Raw genomic sequence first — 23,662 nt, 5'->3', positions numbered from 1 at the left:
ACATCTCTGCAACTTCGGATGAGTATAGATCTTGAACATCTCTGTAACTTTCGGATGGGTACAATCTCGGATGCCACTACAATTTCGTGGGTAATTATAGTAAGTAATTACAGTCTCAATCTCCTTGGTGATGACAGTCTCGGCATATCTATGATGATGATCTCAGTGCAAGGAAAGAAAGTAGTCACTATCTCGGTATAGTTGTGACGATGAAGATCTCAGTGCTGATCACTGTCTCAGCTTATTTGTGATAAAGAAGATTGAGGTGATACACTCTCGGCATACTCTCTAGACACTGGTCACTGTCTCGGCATAATTGTGATCCCACAGTAATACACTCTCGGCATACATTCTAGACACTGGTCACTGTCTCGGCATAAATGTGATCCCACAATGATACACTCTCGGCATACTACACATAGTCATGATCTTGGCATAATGGCAATCATGATCTCGGTCATAATCTTAATGAAGACAAGGTCATGATGAAGATCTCGGTGCATCGATGAAGACATGGAATCAAGGTCATGATGAAGATCTCGATGAAGACAAAGTCTGTATAGAGACCTCGTTGACCTGGTGATGATCTCAGTGAGAGTGCAACAATGATCTAGGTGAAGGTACAAAAATGGTCCAATTGTGGTGCAATAATGATGACCTCGGTTCAGCAACAGTGATGATGTTGAACTCACTAGTGAGAAAGAAGAGGATTGGTGTATTGGCCTTGGAGTGGCCTAATAGGTCAAGGGTCATGGTCTTGGTATTTGTCAGTTGGAAGAGGATTGGTGCTGGTTTTCCTCTCAAAGAGTGAGAGGTTTTGGCCCTGGTAGAGAGCCAATATCTTGTGTCCTTGTCTCTTTTGTTTTTGTAGCTATTTGATGAACTAAGAAGTCACACTTTGATAATATCAAGAGAAGATTGTGCTAATAAGAAAAGGTTAAAATACCTCACAAATAGTTATTATGGTAAGAAGAATCTCCTCAACCTTATTTTCCCTAGATTCTTCAATAGACCAAGGTATCTAATCGGGTGGGACTAAGGTGTGTTCCAAGCTTTAGCCACTCTAGGAACCATTAGGCTTCCACTCTAACACCAACCCAGGGATCTAGGTGTGTATCCAAGGCCAGAGCTCCAAGACCAACGCCACCCTCCTTACTTCGGGATCTAAACATTATTACAGGTTGACCAGATGTCCTCCCAAGCGTCTTGTCGCTCCAAGAAGCTTCATCTCTCCCTATAAACTAAAATGTATATATCCATCAATCCAAGCATGCTTCCAAAAATATTCAACCTTCTTTATGGAGAGATCATGCACAATCACAACCTCAATTAGTAATAAATTTTTAATATATATATGTTTAGCTAAAACCTTCTTGGTTACTCAAATATACTGATGCTGCTTAGGTCATCATCATATTAAACACATGTTCGTCGAAAGCTATCTTCTTTAACTTCTTCAACAACACCCAACTCAGCCTCAACCCTTCTTCCAAAAACATCCAAGTCTTGTTCACAACTTTATCAATCACGAATAACCATCAGTAGTGCTTCAACTATTCTCCAATCTCAAACATCCTCATGGCCTTTTCATCAATTCATTCACTTCTCTTCAAGCTCCCTCTCAACTAGGGAGATATACACTTTCCTTTATCCAAGTAACTAGGGGACAAGTCCATCAACTATCTTATTCTTCCAGTCACACAGGCTCTTCCTTTTGCATCAAAAATTCATCGGAGAATTCATCATTCCTTCGCATGGCAACAAGGTCATCTTTCGAACTTTAGTGTAAACTTTATTGTCATCGAGATTCTCACAACTCCCTCTTCCGATCATGCTCAACATCATCATCAAATTATCATCAAATATGAGGTAAGCATCTTCATCATCTTGAAGACTATGTACTTGTAAACCTTCAACAAGTACAACCAAACACATATATATGTACAAGAGCATGAAGTCAACTTTATAATATGAGCATAATAAATCAAATTTTAGACATTCAAGACCTAAACCTAACTAGGTTTTATAATCAATCGAGAGTTACATCCATTAGACTTCTTGCAACAACATTTACTAGGGTTTCATCACAAACCCTAGATTTCATCATCAAAATTAAATCATATCAATAATCAAGTTAGCATTCTAATCACAGCGAAAACATTACACTTCTAGGGTTTCATTATCATGCCTCTTAGAATATCAATCTCTACTAAGGTTTTGTCGTAAACCTCTAGATCTAATTATAAAATTAGATATAGAACAAATTTAATCAGGCTAGGAAATCACATGGTAGCACATACACCTAGGGTTTCATTCTCAGGACCTTACTTTAACTATTACAAGGGTTTTGTTCATAAACCCTAAATGCTATTACGTCAAATCCTAAAGGGCTAGGATCTTACCATAACATTTGCAAAACCCTAAACATCAAAGGAGTAGGATTTCATTATGAGATCTAAACTTTATCAACAAACCCTACGAAGACTAGCATACCCTGAGCATCAAAAGGCTAGGGTTTTACAGTGAACCCTAAAGGTTAGGGTTTCACCAAATAAGAAACATCAACAGATAGTGTGATAAGGGTTGATTCAATGTAAATATTAATCACTCAAACAAGAGTCCTTATGATTCAAAAACCTAGACATGAGAGAGTTAGTAATGTATAGTAAACTCCAAAAATAATCGTACCTTTTTATTTGAGGAAGACTAGCTATAAATCATGTGAACTTTGAACGTACCTAGAGTTGCTTCTTTTACAAACCTTGTGGGGTTTCCTTATTGAAGGACTCCCCTTTAGCATCTTCATGGTCTATAAGTTCATGCCCAAGGATCCAACTTTTGCTTCCTTCAATATATCCCTGCAGTATTTATTGACAGGTGTATCCAAAATATACGAGTACAATAGTCTAATGATTATCTAGGGTTTTATTACCTTTTGGAGACTGAATTTCAAGGGATTTTGAATTCAAATCTTAACTAGCTCTAAGGGCATTATATCAAAATCTAGATATCATTCAATTCTAAAACTCTATATATAAATTAGGAACAAGAGAATTTCCATCTAAGGTCTACACTCCAAGTCTTATCACAATGAAAACTTGCAAGAACTAAATTCTCAAACACTTTAATGAACAATCTCAAAATTACATACCTCTGTCTTTCATGATGAAGGATTGGTGTTCCATAGAGCTTGTTGCTTATTCTAGTAAACTAAAAACATATTGTTAGATATTTGAGATATAAAGAATAGAGATAATACTTACCTGATTTTGATGAGATCTTCAATGATTCTTCCACAAGTTGGTGCAAGTTAAATTGAACAAGTTCTTCCTTTTGTGGACTTCTTCTTTCCTTAAGACAAAGATTCCAAGCTTGCTCAACGAGTTTTTATATTTTAGATTCATTCTGATTGATTTTGTAATATTGTGTAGGCTCGACTTTCCCTTGTGCATTGGTTTCGTTTTCAGTGTTGAGTCTAGTTCTTATGATGATAGTAGCTTGTGGTAAGGTTTTCCAATGATTGTTAAGAATGCCTTTATGTTGCTTGGTCTTGGTTCCTCTCTTCAAGAGGCTCCTCGCTGGAGATTAGGGCTATAAATAGTCTTTTAAATATTGGATTTGGTCACCCTTTAATCACTTGCACAAACACTTGTATTTTGTTCCTTCTGAGGTGACACCAAAATTCGGATGAACACATATCTCCTCGGATGGATACATGAATAGTAACTTCAGATGGCTCTTCAACTGTAGCTTCAGATGGATGACAATAATATACCTTTAGACCTGTGTAATACTCTTAGAATTTTAGACTTGTGTATTATGAGCAAACTTCTTGTATTCGTCCTTATTTTGTCTTACCCTTATCTCTATGTCTGAGCTTCAAATTACTGTGATTCTCGGACTTGTACCTTTCCTGTACCTTTGAACTCAGATTCCTGTACCTTGAACTCAAATTCCTGTACTCAATGTGGAGTTCTTCAATCTCGGATCATAGGACCTGTATTTTTTAGATGACTATGCAATCTTGATAATGACCATGAGTTAGTGGATTTTCCAGTTGCCTTCAATGTAAACCTTAGCTCTGATACCATGTTGAGAAATCTAGGGCAGCATAGTTAGGGCTTCTTTTTAATTCAGTTTCTCTTTTACTTGACAATTTCTTGTGATTAGTTATTACTTCTTCTTTGCTATTACATTTTCATCATCAAGACAATTGCCAAACTTCAAAGACAATAAGAGAACACAAGATATAGGCACTCATCCATGGCAAAACCCCTATCCAGGGGAAAACCCAGCCCAACTCTTCCACTAATAGATTCAAATCAAGATGAGACAATCCAAGACCCTTTTGACATAGACAAAGGCCTCCTCCAATCACCAAGTCAACGCTTCCTTCAAGTAGATGATCTTTGCCAAAGTCTCCAAGTGTCATCTTCACAAACATAGCTTTAATCTAGAATTTGAGACCCCAGCTTCAAAATTTCGGATTTGCTTGCACTTTTGAAATTTTTGGCCTGCCCACACTTTTGAAATTTTCGGCCTGCCTGCACTTCAGAAATTTTCGGCCTACCTGCACTTCAGAAATTTTCGGCCTTGCCTGCACTTCAAAAATTTTGGCCTACCTGCACTTTTAAGATTTTCGGCTTTCCTGCACTTTGGAATTTCGGCCTGCCTGGTCTTCTAAATTTCGCACGTGTGGGAGAGAGATGCCCAAAAACTTCAATTTAGTTCTTTCGAACTTCTTTCTTCCTTCTCCTTGCTCTTTGCTCTCTTTTCTTGCCCTAAAGTTGCAGATTGAACTTGTGAGTGAGATGATGCCAAATAGGTCGAGTTGCACTTTTATTTATACTGCTTCTGCTGGGTCAAATAGCCCTAATCCAGGCCAACTTCATTAGGACAGGTCCGACTTGGTGTGGAGGTGACAAATGACATTTTTGACTCAAAAATAATTCTTTTTACATGATACAAAAGCCCAAGAAGGGTCTAATAATTGTGAAAATGACTCTTTTGACTCTTGACAAAACCTAGAAGCCTTCAATGGAGGCTTTGACCTAGAAAATAAATAAAAGAGCATGAAAATCATGCTTCAAAATATTTTTCTTTTACAATAAAAATTTAGTTTTCTTTCTTTTTATCAAATATAATTATGAAGAATGACACTAGTTACATTCTTCAACACTGGTAAGAGTGTATAGGCAGATACTTGTAGGGGATGGGCTTCGTGAAGAGTGATGCAGGTGTAAACCTCTACTACTTGATGGTTGGGGGTGAGGTACTCATTCTTGTCCTATATGTGGATGACTTGTTCTTGACAAGTTCATTGGGGCTCATAGAGGAATGCAAGAAGGACCTTGCAGAAGAGTTCGAGATGGAAGGCTTGGGGCTTATGCACTACTTTCTAGGCATGGAGGTGTGGAATAGAGATGGGGAGATTTTCCTTGGGTAAGGGAAATACTGCATCGATATTTTGAGGAGATTTGGGATGGAAGATTGTAGAGCCATGTCTACACTAATGATAAGCATTTGGAGGAAGTTAGATACATTCAGTGAGAGGGATGTGGATCCCACACTCTATTAATTTATATAGCATCAGATGTGTTCTAGCCATGAAATTTGGTGGAGAGGATAAAATGGATGAATGCCCAAAACCCAAAAATCTTTTTTGGAAATTCCACCTAGAGATGACTTAATTAGATTATTAACCTATTTTGTAATGTTTCCGAAGTCTAAACTTAGGAAAACTGGTTAATTAATCAGAATTAATTAAGTCAAGGTGATAATAGTCTAGAAGCTCACATGGATCGATCCAGAAATGATCTGAGCTATCGATTAAAATTTAATGTTGGCCGTTGGAGTCCCAACAGGAAGATATAAGAAGAGATCGATGTGGTGATGGATAATACATCAGAGTCGCTTGGAGAATTCGATTTTCTAGAGTAGCAGCAGTCAGCTACCAGAGAGTTTGGGCTTCAGTGAGGAAGCAAAGATAGTGATTCGGAGGTAGTTTTCCAGATCCGAAGAGGCAACAACAAGTGACAGAGGTGATCCACGTAGAAGTAGCACAAGGACTGCACAGTAGCTGAAGCAGAGTAGTTTGATTTAGCTGGGAGAAAGTCGATTCAACTTTTAGAGGCCGGGAAAGTATTCTAGAGGGCCAAAGAGTCACTTCCGGCAGTAGAGACGAGCTAGACGGTTTTCTTAGAGGCAGATTCGAGCCACACGTGTGAGAGGCAACGCAGGGACTCCCGCGAAGGGCCTATGTTGGGGTTTGAGAGGCCAATTTTTCTAGAGAAGCCAGTGCCAGGATTGCTATTGGGGTGAGAGAATTTTCTCTCCAATTATTTCTGTCAGATACTTGTTGATTGGATTGCCAGTTGGGCATCCATAGATTGTACTCAGAATTTCACTGTTGCATAATAATAAAACCCTCATCTGTTGCACAGGTTTTCCCAAGTTGGGTTTTTTTTGGGGACATTTGTCCAAAAATAACTGTGTTAATTATTGTGTGTGTGTGCTAGTATTTTCTCAATTTCCAATGCTATTATTTCCGCAGTTTTATTTGTGAAGGTTGCAGTGTGATTTATTTAGTATTTATTGTAGTAAATAAATTGTTAAATTAATTAACAATTAGAAGAATAATTTTCAGTTACTACAATAAGATTTCAAATTTGAAATTTTCACATGGTATCAGAGCGTGAGTGATAAGCCAGGATGCTCAGAAGTGAAAGAGGGAATTTCATTGTTCAATAGGAGTAGCAGGCCGAAATTCCTAGAGGAAGTGCAGTCCATTGCCAGGCAGGCCGAGTTGCTTTGTTATGAATAAAATATTCATAAACATCAATTAATAAATAAACATTAAATAACAAATGTTAATAATAATAATGAACTAATTAAATTAATTAATGTCCCATTAATTATGAAGGGACATTGGTCAAAATATGTGACCTTATATCTTCGTGGCCAATCAATGCCTATATAGGCACATCGCCACGAAGAATTGTAATCACCAATTCATATTTATCAATAATACATTTACTACCTACACAAGACTACATTTAATTACACTGCTGCATACCAGTTTTCTATTCCAGTGGTATCCGAGTGGTCGTCCTCTCACCTGTGCATGAACGTGTCCCTTGTCACCCATTCACTATGTCATTCATGGTTCCCCGCTTCATTGTATCTCACTGTTCAACGCAGTCCCCCCTGCCCTGTTCACTATTCCGCTACCAAACTTGGGTTAATAGTGGCATGTCACTTTCCCCCCACATTATATCTCCTGCGTTCACTGCCACTGCAACGACCATTGCCCGCGTATATCTCCTGCTTCTGTTGCCACTGCAACGACCACTACCCGCGTTCGCTAACCCCCATGTCTGGTTCACCTCCTGCCAGATCTTTGCCCACGTCTCTCTTGGCCCGCACCACTACCGTGTCTATAATCCCCACGCTCTGTCACCTTTTTGGCAGGCACCCGACAACCAACAAATCTCGTCTGTCATTATCTTTATTGCGGTCAACCAAATGACGTGACCCAACGGTTTTGGTTATGTCCGCTTTTTGTTTTCTATTGTCGGTCAATCGATCAGGTCAAACACATGACAATTGGTTTTCGGCTCATTCAATTATAAATCATAACTATATAATACATATATTGCATTATAATCATTATATAATTAAATATATATATATATATATATATTATTATTTAAATTTTTTTTTGGGTCTACTAAGAAAAAGAGGAACAAAATGGGGAGTAGCCGTGACGATGCGAATTCATTGAAATTTCAGGAGGAAATAGATAGGATGCCCCAACGCCTTGACAACGTTGAAAAAAACAAGAGGAATTCGGAAAAACCAAGAGAGGATAATTAGCACTCAAGACCAAATGGAAATTAATATAAAAAAATAGAGAACATGATGAGCCAGTTTATGGGAGGAGTCAATCCACCCTTTAATCCCTTAAGCACACAAGAGTGTTAAATTTTAGGTATGTTCTATGCTGAGAGCAATTTACTTCAATTTTTCATTTTAGCTCAATGAAAATATTCAGATAAGCAATCACATCAGCATGATAGTAAAGTGCAGATAGAACATAAACATAAACATTAGAAGACAAGCCAACATAAGAGGACACAAGATGTGGCGCCAGCCAAGGGACAAACCCCAATGTGGGGAAACCCTTGATCAATTCTTCTTATATTCTTCAATAGTTCAGCAGAGAGAGAGATAGTACAAATACATAAATATGAGATTTTGTGACAACAATATAAAACCCTTGACCAGAGAAGTCAAAGCTGGTTAAAGTGGACATAAACTTTCACCCGAGTATCATCAACATGAAGCTTATCACATAGAGCTAAACATAGTCATGCCTTGACTCAATATGATTCCTAGAACGCTGTAGTCTTCTTGCTGCATACGCTGTCCCATTGTAACACTGTCCAGGTTTCATTGGCACCCTGAGAACTGCCTTTGTTGCTGGCTATGGCCTGCGGCCTAGTCCAACAACAAGATAAGCCTCCAGACCTTTATCAACCAGCATCCAAGCAGCATCATAAAACATCCAGTTGTTTACATACGCTGATCTAGGGTAGATGCATTTCTTCATTATGTAGCAGTGACTTACCAACTTTACACACAGTCCTTAAGGCATGACTTGAATGACTTCCATCGTCATGCTGTCACCTACAACAATCTGAATTTGTATGCTGTCCTTTCATACCTCCTTATACTGAGAATAAGTGCCATCTTATGCTGCGGATAAGGAGTCTTTCTTTGCTGCGGAATGAGGGCTGCACTAACAGTGGCAGGGCATCATTCTTAACTGTGTCAAAGACCTTTCCTTGACAACATTAAGAAGAAGCTTCTTCGGGCAGCGAATAGGTCCTCCATGACTGTGATCTAGTCTCCTACAGGATTGCGGATTAGAGCATTTTAACAACGTATAGATTAGGTATCCCTTGCCAACGTTTAGACCTCCTTTATGCAGCGTATAGGAGCCTCCTTCAACTGTGGATATAGAGCTGCATCTGGACCTTCTTTTGCTGCAGAATAAGGACAGCAGTTAGGGCACAAGGGACTATGTATTAGGGTCTTTCTTTCAGCTGTGAAGAGACCTCATTTACTGTGGCTAGATCTCCCTCTTTGGACAACATATAGGGGCTTCTTTAAGCTGCATATAGGTCTCCTCTTTTCTGCGTTTAGATCTCTTCATAAGCCTGCGGCTAGGGCACGTTATGACAGTGGATAGGGCACCAATTGAACTGCATCTAGGGCATCTCCTTATCTGTGTTAAAGCTTCTCCTAGGACTGCATAGGAGCCTCCTTTAGGACATCATAGATTCCTTTCTTCAATGTGATAATCATCCTCCATGACTGTGTCTATAGGGCTTGCTTCATTGACTGTAATTTAGGGCAGCATATAGGACTCTTTAGACAGTGTCTAGGGCTAGGGCATCTCCTTTAGGGCAGCGTATTCTCTTAGGGACTTCTCCTTCCACTAAAACTCAAACAAGTGGAGAGGAAGAGATCACAAGAGGTGTGTGTCCAAATGACTTGAAGGCCACCTCTATTTATAATAAAACGTTGAGGACAAGTGGGGGTAATTTGGTTGCTGGCCGACCTTGATGAATTGTCACATAACACGAATAAATTCATATCTCCATGAATACATGTTGGAATCGGATGCTATTTAGATCAGTCCTACACCTCTCCATGAGAGGAATCCAAGAAAAATATTAGCTACCATGAATAAGAAGACCCACATGGAGTTTGGCCCTAGTTGCCAATTTTAACAAAGAGTCACCACAAATCCCAAGATTCCAGAAGATGAAGTTTTTCCAAGACAAGAATTCTCGTCAATGCACGAAGTCCCACGAATACCGCATATACAATTCGAAGGAAGTTAGTACTATACAAAGTTTCCCGAAAGAGACTACCACAAAATTAAAAGGGAATTACCTAAGTACGATGGTAAGGACCATAAGGGCGCCATTGTGTGGGTAAATAAAATGGACGCCATCTTCAGAGCAAATCCACCAATAGGTGAACAAGAGAAGGTCATGATTGCATCCAACAACTTGGAAGCTGAAGCATATGATTGGTTCCTATGGTGGTCCAACAAATGTGAGGCTCGTTCGTTCAATTGGAAAATTTTTGTGGAAGCCCTGCTCAAAAGGTTCCATGACGAAGAAGAAGACGATGTTTACGAAAAATTTGTTCACCTCAAACAAAAAGGATCTGTAAGCGAATACACCCACGAGTGGGAAGTATTAGCTATAAGACAAAGGGGGTTTTCCGACGAAGAACTGCTAAAAATGTATAGATGTGGGCTTAAAGAGTATATTTGAGAAGAATTAAAACTATATAAACCCATAACCATTGAAGAAGCTAGACATGCAACAATAATTATTGAGAGAAAACATAAGTTCAGAGTGTCATCATTCAAGGAAAATGAAGACCAACAACAACACTCAGGAAGAAAAGAAACTTACAAATGTAGGTATTGTGGGGACAAATGGACATCAGGACACATATGCCTTAACAAGAAGTTATATACTTATGAAGTCGAGAAGGAATCAGACACTCCAAGTAACAAGTCAGAAAAAAATATAAGAAAGAAAAATAATTTTCACAAATGTGGAGAAAACTGGACGCCAAGACATAAATGTGAAGACGCATGCTTGCACTACTATAAAATAGTAGATGGGAAACAAGTTGAAGTACAGGGATGTGATGGAGAAATCGTTGTCACACACAGTGATGATTTAGATTTTGAGGGAACGTCATTAGATCCAATCACATGTGACTGGAAAAACCTAGATGAAAATAGTAATTCTCCCAAAGATCAAGCAACTGCAAAATACGTTCCACCACATCTTCGAAAGAAGAGAAAAATATCTCCAAGAAGGAACATTAAGCTTACTACACCATCAACAAACATGAGGAGGAGATTATGTCCTAAAACACTAAGGCTCAAGGGACTCATAAGAGGTAGGAATGTCAATATACTTGAAGATTCTGGTAGTACTCACAATTGTATAAACATTGACCTTGGTAAACAACTTGATATTTGTATATGCCCAATGAATGACTTGACCATGTCTGTTGCTATTGGGAAAAAGTTCAAGGAAATAGGAGAATGTCATAAGGCTTCAATCCAAATACAAGAACTGGAGCTACAAACAGATTTATTTGCCCTACCACTCAAAGAAATGGATGTAGTTCTAGGTGCAGAATGGTTAATACAACTAGGAAGCTATATTACAAACCTTGAAGAACAATTCATGGAGTTTAACTGGCAAGGACAACATTATAAATTATATGGTGTTAACACTCCCAGCTTCAAGGAAGGTGCAATTACTTGTGAAGATTGCACCAGTCAATGTAAGGATGCCACTCCATAGAAACCATGTTCAAATAGAGGAAACCCTTTTGGTTATGCTTTGAGGACAAAGCATCTCTAAAGGGAGTGGCGATGTTATGAATAAAATATTCATAAACATCAATTAATAAATAAACAATAAATAACAAATGTTAATAATAATAATTAATTAATTAAATTAATTAATGTACCATTGATTATAAAGGGGCATTGGTCAAAAGATGTGACCTTCTATCTTCGTGGCCTGTCAATGCCTATATAGGCACACTGCCACGAAGAATTGTAATCACCAATCCATATTTTATCACTAATACATTTACTACTTAAACAAGACTACATTTAGTTACACTACTGTGTATCAGTTTTCTGTTCCATGCTTGGGGAAGTTCGATTTTTCAGTGTAGAGTGGCAAAAAAGTTCGACTTTCCATATTGAGTGATTCCAACAGGAAGAGGGAGCAGCGACAACTCAGATTTTCATTGAGCAGATTCCATGGTTGGACGCAGACAGTTTTTGCAGCAGTTTACAGTTGTAGAATTTGCGTCGGGTGGAAGAGAAAAGCACACATAGCAGAGAGAAAATTTCTCTCATAGGGTTCCTAGCCAAGAAATCTGATTTTCCGGCAGCAGATTGGCAGTAGCTGAGTGAAAATTCTCTCACTCCAGAAGGGAGTGCGTATAGCAGAGAAGCAACTGAGCAGAGGGAATGAGGGAGCTTTCGACAACTTTTGTGATCACCACGATAGGGCTTAGAGATCAAGATAGGTTGGAGGGAGCCTCTTGTTGAATGTCCATGACCTTGGGTCTAGGTTAGAGTCTTAAAATCACTGACGCTACCAAACCAAGAATCTCAACCATAAACTACTTTGCACAGCGGAAATATAAAGCAGTAAATCACATATGCACAATATACACAGTTTTAAACAAAATTGTACGATAATGTAGAATCCCAATCTTCGTTATATTAATCCAAATATGATAAGTACAATAGTCTATGGTTACAAGATACAATGACAAACTTGGTTGCAACACTTCTATGTCGTATCTTGTCCTGTCGGTCGTCGCACTCATATTGCTCACTAGTAGTGCCTTAGTCCATCAAGGCCACTACACATCGAGAATCTAGGAGGGTTGCCTCCTATCATTGCTGCAAGTCACGTCTACTACAATGAACACGGGCACATCAACTGCTCTCTGGGTTGGCCAATTACTAAGCTCCAAACTGCTAGGCTAGCAAAAACTTTCGTCCATCAAAGTGTTGCACTTTGGCACCGATCTTCACCCAACCTTCAGTTGCTCTTCTTCCTTCAAGATAGCTCGTCTAGGGCTACTTTGGGTAGCCAACACGCTGCCCTCCAACAATCCTATGGCACTCAATACTGTCATTGCGGAATCTGCACCAATGAAGGCTTCACGATTACCCAATCTCGCCTCTCAATTGGCTCGCACAAGCTTCTCCTCAAACTGATCCAATCCGGTCACCAAACTATGACCCAATACACCTCACAAATGCTGCTACTACACCACGCTGCACTGTTGAATGCTGCAATTCTGGTTAGGGAAAACTTTCCAGCCCTCAACCCTTCACGCAAATTAGCAAGCAACCTCCAAATGATTGCGGTCTAGGCTGGAGAGACTCTTCTCCTTTACGCTGTGAGAAAGGGCTTAAGACCAACCCTTAAAAGGCTTCCACGCAATCTGTTGTTGTGGTATGGCCTGCGGCCTACCACACAACACCTTTCTCCACCTTCAACTGGCTCACATACCACCATAAAACAATTGCAATTTCTGTATGGAACAACGTCCTCCTTTTCTGCACGTCAGCCTCCACTACAACTTGTTTGTGCCCTAAAATAATCACCAAACTTCGTTGTTATGTACCCTTAGTGCTGCGGCCTAATTTGCCCAGCTTCCAGCCCTTAACGCAAGCCAAACAACCCTTCAGTTGTGCCATGCTGTCCGTACAGCTCCTGCGGCCCAATAACAGAAGTACACTGTCCTTTTTGCCCTCTTCCACGCTGTCCTTAGGCTCTCCTTGCTGCAGGTTAGGCTTCCTGTAATTTCAGAGGTATATTGCCCAATCTTGGATGATATAATGACTCCAATTCATCCTCAATATATAGCCTTTAATTCCTGCAACGAATCAGATGAAGAGACATGTCTTTTGGATTTTACTTCAAGTCGGCCTACTTGAAAAAAATCCAATAATAATTATGTCAAGTTAAAAATTAAATTTCTCCCAAACGACAACTCGGATTTGGACGATTTTTGATGCGTTGGAATCGTCTTACTGAGTACTATCATCCTCATCCATCACATGCCGTGAATGCATCATGGGTTTGCCTCAAAACACGATTGGGTTTCAAAACCCCATACTTAGGTTCCAAGCCGACAAGTTGCCCTTGTGGCACTTTGTCCTCCAAACCCTGAACCCTAGGGCTTGGAGTACTTCCCAAGCTACACAAATCAACACCTCCAACCATGTCATCTGGAAGGCTAGGATGTCTTTCTTTCTAGATGAATATGGCCTGAATGCCTACGTGGACAATGTGGTAGCAGTTCGCCAGGATGCAGTTTAGCTAAAGGAGTATAGGAAGGAAATGGCGAAGGCGAAGAGAATGATTTTGGACGGAGTACGAGATCACATATTCTCGAATATTTCTGGCAAGAATACTGCCACGAAAACATGGGTAGCTCTCTCTACGCTATACCAAAGTTCTTCCAAGCAGTGGAAGATGTTTCTCCAAGAGAAGTTAAGAACCATCAAGATGCAGAAGGGTGAAGGTATAGACCCCTTCCTCACTTGATTTAGTAGGTCAGAGATCAACTAACAGCCATTAGGGAGGTGACCCAACCTACACAGCTTGTACGAATGGAACTATATAGTATATAGTGTCTCAGATGAATGGAAAGTGTTTGTCCAAAGTATATTGGGCAGCGACACTTTGCTTGGTTGGGACAGGATGTGGGCTGATCTGCTACAGGAGGAATTGAGGCGAGCTCTAGTAAAGAGCACCATCAGTGGTAGTAGCACCAAGACCATGAAGAGTTAGAAGGAAGAGGAGAATGTGGCCCTTGCATCGAAGGGTCCCAATAAGGGGCAGGGGTAGCAAAAGAAGAAGAAGAAAGACCTGCCAAAGGTCAAGTGATTCAGGTGTGGCGAGCTTGGCCGAGCTTGGCCATTATAGTACTCAGTGTCGTCTCAATAAGAAGGACAAGCAAGAGAAGCAGGACCAACAGGTAGCATCAGTCGAGATCGACAAATTGTCCTCCAGGTTGGAGGAAGACTTCGAGATGATGACAGCCATACCTCCAAGAGTGAGGTGCGGTAACTTGGTGTTGTAGCCCCAGGGAGCTATAGAGATTGGGCAGGGTCCTTGAGCAGTCCACCTCATGGATCATTACTTGGCTACAGGGGGCCCATAATATTCAATAGCGGGATGGGTCAGTGGCAATTGATGCATTCAATACTAGAGTGACAGATGCAGACTAGTAGTAGTCAAATGTTGAGGAGCAGAGTGCAGTGTTAACAAGAGAGTAGGTGGCTCAGTGCAGAGTTGGCAGTAAAGCAAAGTCTTCAGTGACAGTGCAGATGCTAGTAGCAGTTTGAGACTCTAGATACATATGCATCACACTGAACACAGATGATTAAGTATTTTTGATGCTTCTTAGTTGCAGTAGTTGCGGTTGCAACAACAACAAATGAGAGGTGGTTGCAGTGCAGAGGGGTCGTTGGCAGCAGTATGGAAGTGTCATCAACAACACAGATGGAGCATCAAAGTTACACAGTGGTTGGTGGGCAGTGTAGCTAGACATCAACAACATGACGGGAGGTGATAAAGAGACAAGGTGTTGTGGCAGGATGTGCAACACTAGAGAGAACACAATCCTTGTTGAGAGGTGTTGTCATACAGATTGTCACGACAACGCTCAGACCGGGGGCTGTCACCTTGATCCCCGATCTCTCCGTTTAAGCCTGTCTCCTGCGGCTAAGGGGGGTAGACCCTGTGGGAAAATGAATGACCAACTATGGACCAGTTGAGTTGGGAGACACGAAAGAACAAGCACTAAAATGATTTAGAAGATAATGGACAAGTGCCTGATTAAACGATCATTTATCAAATGCTGCAAAGATATGAACTCATTAACAATCGTTTTACCCTCAAACAACAAAGATTAACTTTTACCACGTGCGAGATAATCAATAAATGCTTAATGGCTTAATGATACTCCAGCAATTAAAATTTCGAAAGATAAAGTGCTTTAAACAATCACGTAAAATATTAACCAGAGATCACATTTATGCAGTTAATCTTCAGATGAACATTAAATCATATTAAACATTAATTCCCACATCAAAATTTTAGCCTCAGCATAAAAGATGAAACCTAAAAATTCCCGAGCCAAGACTGAAAATTTCCCAAAATATTTTTATATTTTTCAAAGAAAATTAAATACTAAATCAAAAAAATCTATATAAAACTAAACTAAAAGAAACATTTTTAGTTATTTATTTTTTTATTTTTTTTTATAAAAAAAAATGAAAATCCAAATTTAATTTCTTTTTAGTTTTTAAACTTTTTCTAGATTTTTATTTTTTTATTTATTTAAATGAAAAAGCAAAATAACTGAGAACCTAAATCTAAATCTAAAATAAGGATTAAATCTAAAACTAAAAAATAATCAAAACTAAAAAAAGACTCTTTTTAATTTTTTATAATTTTTATGATTTTAAATTTTTTATGATTTTTTATGATTAATAAAACTAAAATTAAGATCTAAAAACAAAACTTTAATAAAACTAAAATCTAGTCTAAAATTATAAAAATCAAACTAAATCTAAGTTTAAAGCTCTAACCTAAAAAATAAATTTATAACTAAATCAAAATAGCCTAATGCGTAAACTTAAACAAAACCTAAATAAAGCTTAAATGCACTTTCAAACCTAAACTAACGTCACCTTACCATCCAACGCAATGAAATAAAACACTGGCCCGTATATGTTTTGTTTTACAGGTTTTTTTTAACGGCGGACAGATGCATGTAGCAACAGCATGGAAGGACTTGAAGCACGCGGGAGGAATCAACTTGCAGGTGGTCCGACGGACAGATGCACGCTGATCCAGCGCCCAAAAAACTTTGAATCGTTTACATAAGCCCGTGTATGTAAAAAACGTGATTTTCTGCAGTTGGCGTAAGGTGCGTGAGGGAAAGACGGAGCTGATGAGGAGTTTCAACGTGTTTTGCAGGTGCGTGGAGCTCTTCAACAACTGAAGCAGCGGGGGTAATTTTGACGTAGGATGAAAATTTGTAGCGGATATGGATAAGGATGGAGGCGCAGAAATAAAATAAAGAAATTTGTGAGAGAAAGGAGCCACGGGAGTAGGTCGGATGCAAGCAATATGCAGGTGCGGAGGGCAGAAATGTAGCTTAATGAGAAAAGCGTGAAGAACTGCAGCTGCGGAAAAAGTTGTTGATTGAGCTGCGTTTGACAGTGTGAAGGCAGCGTGAATAGGAGAAAACTGAGGCAACGATGGCAGGATGGACGAAGAGCGAAGGAATAAGGGTCTGATGATGTGGTTTGCTGCAGGTGTGGAGGATAAAGAGACAGCGTGAGAGGTGAGGGAGGTAAGCTAAGGAGCTGAGCAATTGGAGACTGTGGGCAGCGTTGAGGGATGTGACTGCGTGAGAATGAGGAGCTGCGTGAGGAACTTTACCCAGCCTCCTTAAAAAAAAATTCGAAAATTTTTCCTGCAATAAAAATGAAGCCCTGAGCAGCATAGAAACTGAAACCGTAGTCCAGAAACTTAATTAAAATTTAAAACCCTTCCTGCTTCAGATTGCCTGATAGAAATATTGAAAATTTTTCAAAATCTGTACCTACAACCTGCAAAAACCAAACACCTAGAAATGATATGTACATAAAACAAAACTGAAAACCCTAAACCCATCAAAAGAATTTACAGTGTTTACAAACTGAAAGCTCTTAAGAAGCCAGATTTATCAATAATCACAGTAATATTATCAGAATTTAATTTTAATGTAAAACGCTTCAGAAAACCCTGCGTGCATTCATAAAAAATATTTCGAATGATAAGCCCGGGATCAAGAACTGGCTGGGCTCTTTCAGAAAACACAACCCGGGAGTTGGCTGGTTCAGCCGAAAACTTCCCCTAACGCCCGATAATCTGAAAAAAGGATTTCCTGCATAGCTTGAAATCAACCATTAATATAGAAGGAGAAAACAATAGTGAAACCTCGATCAAATGGAGATGCCTACCCCTATATTTCAGGATCTAAACTATTATTCAAACCCCAAAGACAAGACAAGGTACCTGTGCCTAGATCAATCTTCATTAAGCTATCATCAATGACTGAAAATAAAATTATGCAGAAAAAAATAGAACAATCTTACAACATTTTCAGAAGAGTAACACTAGCAAGATTTTTAACCCCAAAGTCTTCTTTATTGCACAAAAAATGACTACAAGAGATCTTTCTTTAGCACCAGACTCTCAGATCAAAATCTCATCTCAAATGACCCCTAGCACCCTATTTAAAGGAAAAATTCTCAACAGCTAGTTCGAGTGATCCATGCCAAAATGATCTCGACCGTCGATGAGGATCAAGATATCTCTTAATCTCATCCGTTGAATTTTTAATGCATTAAAAAATTGAAATTCTGCATTTATTTACTCAAAATATTATTATTTTATTATTTTTTAAGTTTTTACTTTATTTTATTATTTTTATTTTTATTTATTTATTTATTTTTCAATTTTTTAATTTTTTTAATTTATTTTTAAATGGATCTTCGAACTTAGCCTTTGGAAAAATCACCTAGGACCTAGGACCTAGGACTTATGAGGGGATTAAAAACATTTTCTAACCCTCAAGACACTTTACATCATGACTTTTACAATTTTACATCTCAAGGGGGAAAGCCCATTTGACATAGACCCTCATAAACCACCCAGTTTTGCGACACAACTATAATCTAGTAGATTAACACACTAGGATTCTCCTAAGATTCTAATGACAAAATCCATTCCGGCTTTGGGGTTAGGCTGAAGGAAAACTCTGCCGATCATAGATCGGTGAGACAAAAAACCTTCCGGAACGTAGATTATCACTAGGAAATTAGGTCCACCTAGGCAATTTACATACATGACTTATATCTGCTAAGATTATTTACAATTCACACATGCAGACTGGGTTTACAACATAAATTGATCAAGCTGTCGATGACTGTCGAATGGCACGGACATGTCGATCAAGCGCTATCCCTTTTTTGCGAAAAAAGGGGGTGTACTGCTGGGAAGTTGACACGTAGTGGTCAACAAGAGGGAGTGTTAGTGTTTGTAGCATCAGATGTGTTCTAGCCATGAAATTTGGTCGAGAGGCTTGAATGCATGAGATCTCCAAAACCCAGAAGTTGTTTTTAGAAATTCCACCTAAAGATTACCTAATTAGATTATTATCCCATTTTTTAATGTTTCCTAAGTCTAAACTTAGGAAAACTGGTTAATTAATTAGAATTAATTAAGTCAAGGTGAGAATAGTCTAGAAACTCACACAGATTGATCCAGAAATAATTTGAGCCATCGATTAAAATTTAATATTGGCCATTGGAGTCCCAACAGGAAGATATAAGAAGGGATCGATGTGGTGATGGAGAATACACCAGTCACTTGGAGAATTCAATTTTTCAGAGTAGCAGTAGTCATTTGCTGGAGAGTTCGAGCTTTAGTGAGGAAACAAAGATAGTGAGGGGTAGAGGGGGTGATCCGAAGGAAGTTTTCCATATGCAGAGAGGCAACAATAAGTGATAGAAGTCATCCACGCAGAAGCAACGCAAGGATTGTGTAGTAGCTGAGGCAGAGTAGTTCGATTTAGCTGGGATAAAGTCTATTCAACTTCCAGAGGCCGGGAAAGTATTCCAAAGGGTTGGAGAGTCACTTCCAGCTACAGAGACAAGCTAAACGACTTGTTCAAAGGCAGATTCGAGCCACATGTGTGAAAGGCAACGCAGGGGCTGTGCAGAGGGCCTACGCTGGGGTTTGAGAGGCCAATTTTTCTAGAGAAGCTAGTGCTGGGATTGCTAGTGGGGTGAGAGAATTTTCTCTCTAATTATTTCTGTCAGATACTTGCTGATTGGATTGCCAGTTGGGCATCCATAGATTGTACTCTGACTTTCACTATTTCATAATAATAAAACCCTCATCTGTTGCACTGGTTTTCCCAAGTTGGGTTTTTCTGGGGAAATTTGTCCAAAAATAACTGTGTTAATTATTGTGTGTGTGCTAGTATTTTCTCAGTTTCCAACACTATTATTTCCGCAGTTTTATTTGTGAAGGTTGCAGTGTGATTTATTTAGTATTTACCGTAGCAAATAAATTGTTAAATTAATAAACAATCAGAAGAATAATTTCTAGTTGCTACAATATGATTGCAGATTTGAAATTTTCACACATTGTACAACCAGTTGATTGGCTCTCTTATGTATTTGCTCAATATTAGGCCAAATATATCATTTGCAATAAACTCTCTTAGTCAGTTCATGTTTGAACCGAAGAGGGTTGATTGGCTCTCTTATGTATTTGCTCAATATTAGGCCAAATATATCATTTGCAGTAAACTCTCTTAGTCAGTTCATGGTTGAACTGCAGAGGGTGCACTGGACAACAACGAAACATGTGCTGTTGATATCTTGGAGCTTCTCTCTTTCTTGGACAGTCTCGGGTATAGTGATCATACTTGTGGCAGTTGAAGCATTCAATTTGAGGTTTATCTTTTCTAAATCTTCTCTTGGAGTCTTTTGATTCGGGAGATAACTTTCTTGGATTGGATGGTCTCCCTTTACCTTTCTTCCTCTTGTCTTGAGTAACAAATGCAAAGGGCTCTCCTTCTTCATGCTTTTGAATCCTTCCCTGGGCAATCATCCTAGTTTCCTCTTGAGTGCATTGTCCAACGAGCTCATCAAATGTTGGGAGTCTATTGTTGTTGCTTATAGTAGTAATGAAGGTTTCCCAAATAGGAGGAAGACCTTGAAGAGTGATCATCACCAACTCTCTATCAGATATAGTCTCACCAAATTTGTAGTTGATCCCTTAGTTGAGATACCCTCATGATATAGGATTGCACAGACTCTCCCTTATTCATTTTCAATTCCTTGAGCTTATTCTTCAAGGAGAGGATATGATTCAAATTGTTGACTTGATACATCCCAACCAACTTATCATAAATATCTTTAGAACTCTTCAACTTACCAACATAAACAAGTAAATGGTCTTGTCAACCATCAATGAGAATTTTCTTTGAGGTCATCTTTCTTGTACTTGGACTTGATAGTAGCAGAAGCCTTCGTTGGAGGCTGAGGTACCTTTCCTTGTACGTATTCCACTACATCATTGTCATCTAAGATAACTTCCAACCCGATCTTCCAAGCAACAAAGTTAGATGAGTCACCAAGCTTCTAATTATCCTTGAAGTAAGAGGTCAAATAATCTCCTACACCTTCTTTCAAAGATGATTTCTCTTGTTTCTTGTCTCCTTCAACTTGACTTCACCTTAGCTTTGAAACCATGTTAATTTTTTGTTGTTCTATGTTGTTATAATCACTTTAGCCCAATTCTTATCTTCAATTAGCAATCTTTTAAACACAATTTAATCTTCCAATGATTAATAACAATTGTAGATAGAACAATAAATGCAGTGAACAATAGACAAACAAGAACAATAACAAGAGACACAAGGATTTGGTCAAAGACCAGGGAAAAACCCTTTCAAATTCTTCTTTCTATTAGATTGTCATAAAAAGTTCAGCAAAGAGAGTTCAATGTTCCAGTTCACCAATCACAAGATTATCTAGCAAAACCAACCAAACAATATTTGAGAGATGAGCCCAATAAACATATCTGCTTCATATCAGAGTTTTCCAGCCCGCGGTCAATGGTCAACATCTACGGTTAACTGTTATCAAAACCCTAGGTCACAACCGCACAAAGCTAGTGACCATGTGTGCAGCTGCAGTGCTCCAACCTCGGGGAGAACCTTGTCATGTGTGCGGCTACAGCCGAGATTTCCATATTCCAACCCTGCAGCCCCAGATCAAAAAACCTAATCCACACGTGCGAGCTTGGACCTTGCAATTTCGAACCTATACAAACCAAATTCGCGAACCAACCTCAGTGCTGTGCGAGCCAAAACAAAGAAGAGAGAAGAAGATGCTTGATGATGATGTTCAAATGAGGGTCACTTGACTTGTATTTATATGCTTCCAAGGGTGTCCAATTTCTCTCTAAAGTCGACCTGTACTTTTGTGCACGTGGGTTTCCATATGGGAATTTTTCCTGTTGTACAAAGTTCAAACAAATGACCTTGTCTTTCCGAAGTTTTCAAATCGAAAAATACCTTTTGTTATCCAATATGAGATAAAATAGGAGTAAACACAACACTGGGAAACAACTTAGTTGATAACTAGCTTGTTTGTCTGTAACTGGCATTATCAACCTACACTTCTACTTTGGTCTTGTTTTCAGGATGACAATAACTTAGTTAACCAGAACAGATAATTGTGACAGATCAGCTGGCATCATGGCAGTAGCGATGCTAAGAAAAAGTGATGTTCACACAGGCAATTTTGTGAAAAGTCTTTTGGAAACAACCAATTTTTTGCATTTTTGTGGGTTAGGTGACAAAGGACTGGTGATTTGCAGCACTATCCTGAAGCAGAGAAATATTTACAATATTACAGTTATCTAGAAGTATTGTTTAATCATATACATTATAAAAAGATAAGTTTTGGTGATTTCAAAGAAGTTGAGAAAACATATTTTTTGTTCACTGAAGAAGATGCCTCTTTCACTCTTTCAGATGGGAAAGTGCCATCATATTTTCATCAATATTTGGAGGGATATGCTACTGGGGAAGGTAAGATAATATGACTTTTCAGCAAGATGTGCGTATAATATAGATGCTCATTAAATAAAGAAGCATTCATAAAACTGAAATATGATTTTCCTTTGTGTAATTTTGAAAGAAAGAGGCAAACTCTTAATTTTTGATATGTATATTGGTGTAGCCAGCGAACCATTGGTGCCATCAATGGGTTCTTGGTATTTGGAATCCTAATTTCATTTGCGGCTCTTGTGGTACCTCTCTTTCTCTTCCTCTCATTTCTGAAAGAATTCTATCTTGTCACTAATGTTCTACTGTTTCTTTTAGATCAAAAAGAGGTAAATTGTGTCTTCTTTTATGGACATTTATGGATTTCACGATTACTAAAAGCTGTAGTTCAATTATACTTGTTGACTAAAAACTGATCACTTGTTATACTTCCATTAAGGTCAGCCTGCACATGTTTGTTGCTCTCTGAAAAGGGTATAAATAGAAATGAGGGTAGCCTATATTATATTTGATTTTCTTTTCCTTCCCCTAGCTGGTTGGAGCAGATTGATTTCAGATTGGATTGAATATGGTTCTATTGAGGTGGTTCGACTTGGCCTTTTTAGAGGAATTTCTTCATATTCTGATACCAGAACATCCATAGACAACAAAGATCAATGGATGCAGAGAACTAGAACTGGTGTTTGACGGGGATGCATCCCCTAGGAGGAGGCATGACCCCCTCCCTCTAAAAGGGAGTTGCTTGGGCAGCCCCCTCACTGATCATGATTTTTTTTCCAACAATCCTTAAAGGCAAAACAAAGACGGGGGATTGAGCTTTGAGGAGTTTGTGACCTTCATAATTAATGGCAATATTAAATTATTAACGTAAAAGTTAAAGGATAGAAAAGATAAGAAAGGTAAGATACAGGAGAATAACTTAAATTTTTAACACTACCATTAATTGTTTCAGGATGGTTGAGAGTGGTTCCAGCCTCATTGGACTTCATATGGGGAAAGTAAAATTTCATGTCCCATTCAGAATTCAATAGACTTATCATTTAACGAGTTTACATACTTTCTGTTCTTGTCCTGTTGCAATAAAACCTTTTGTTTGAGACTTGAAGGCATTCTTTTTCAAGTCTCCATTCAAGAAAGCAGTCTTCACATCTATTTGATGAACTTTCCATCCATTCAGTGTTGCCAAGACAAATAGAGTATAGAGGGTGGCCCATTTTGTAGTGGGGGAAAAGTCTTCTCATAATTAATACTTTTTTTCCGTGCAAATCCTTTTGCCACGAGCCTTTCTTTGTGCTTGTCGAGTGAGCCATCTGATTCATACTTGTTCTTGAAGATCTACTTGATGAGAATGCCAAGCTATGTTCCAAGG

At 38.8% G+C, this 23,662-nt stretch overlaps 1 protein-coding gene across 1 annotated transcript in view; it reads left to right on the top strand.

Annotated features, from left to right (window-relative positions):
* Positions 1-23,662, top strand: part of LOC149224089 (Tryptophan/tyrosine permease) — a 359,744-nt gene that overhangs the window by 159,898 nt on the left and 176,184 nt on the right. The window contains exons 6-7 of the mRNA XM_089388076.1: positions 22,261-22,317; positions 22,469-22,538. Coding sequence (XP_089244202.1) covers positions 22,261-22,317; positions 22,469-22,538 — 127 coding nt within the window. The remainder of the gene's footprint in view (positions 1-22,260; positions 22,318-22,468; positions 22,539-23,662) is intronic.

The sequence above is a fragment of the Pinus tabuliformis genome, chromosome Q (genome assembly GCF_031772625.1).
Source record: "Pinus tabuliformis cultivar Carrire ecotype Pingquan chromosome Q, CPIR1, whole genome shotgun sequence".
Taxonomy (NCBI): Eukaryota; Viridiplantae; Streptophyta; class Pinopsida; order Pinales; family Pinaceae; genus Pinus; species Pinus tabuliformis.
Note: the sequence above shows the minus strand (reverse complement) of the source record. Positions and strands in the feature narration are given on the sequence as shown.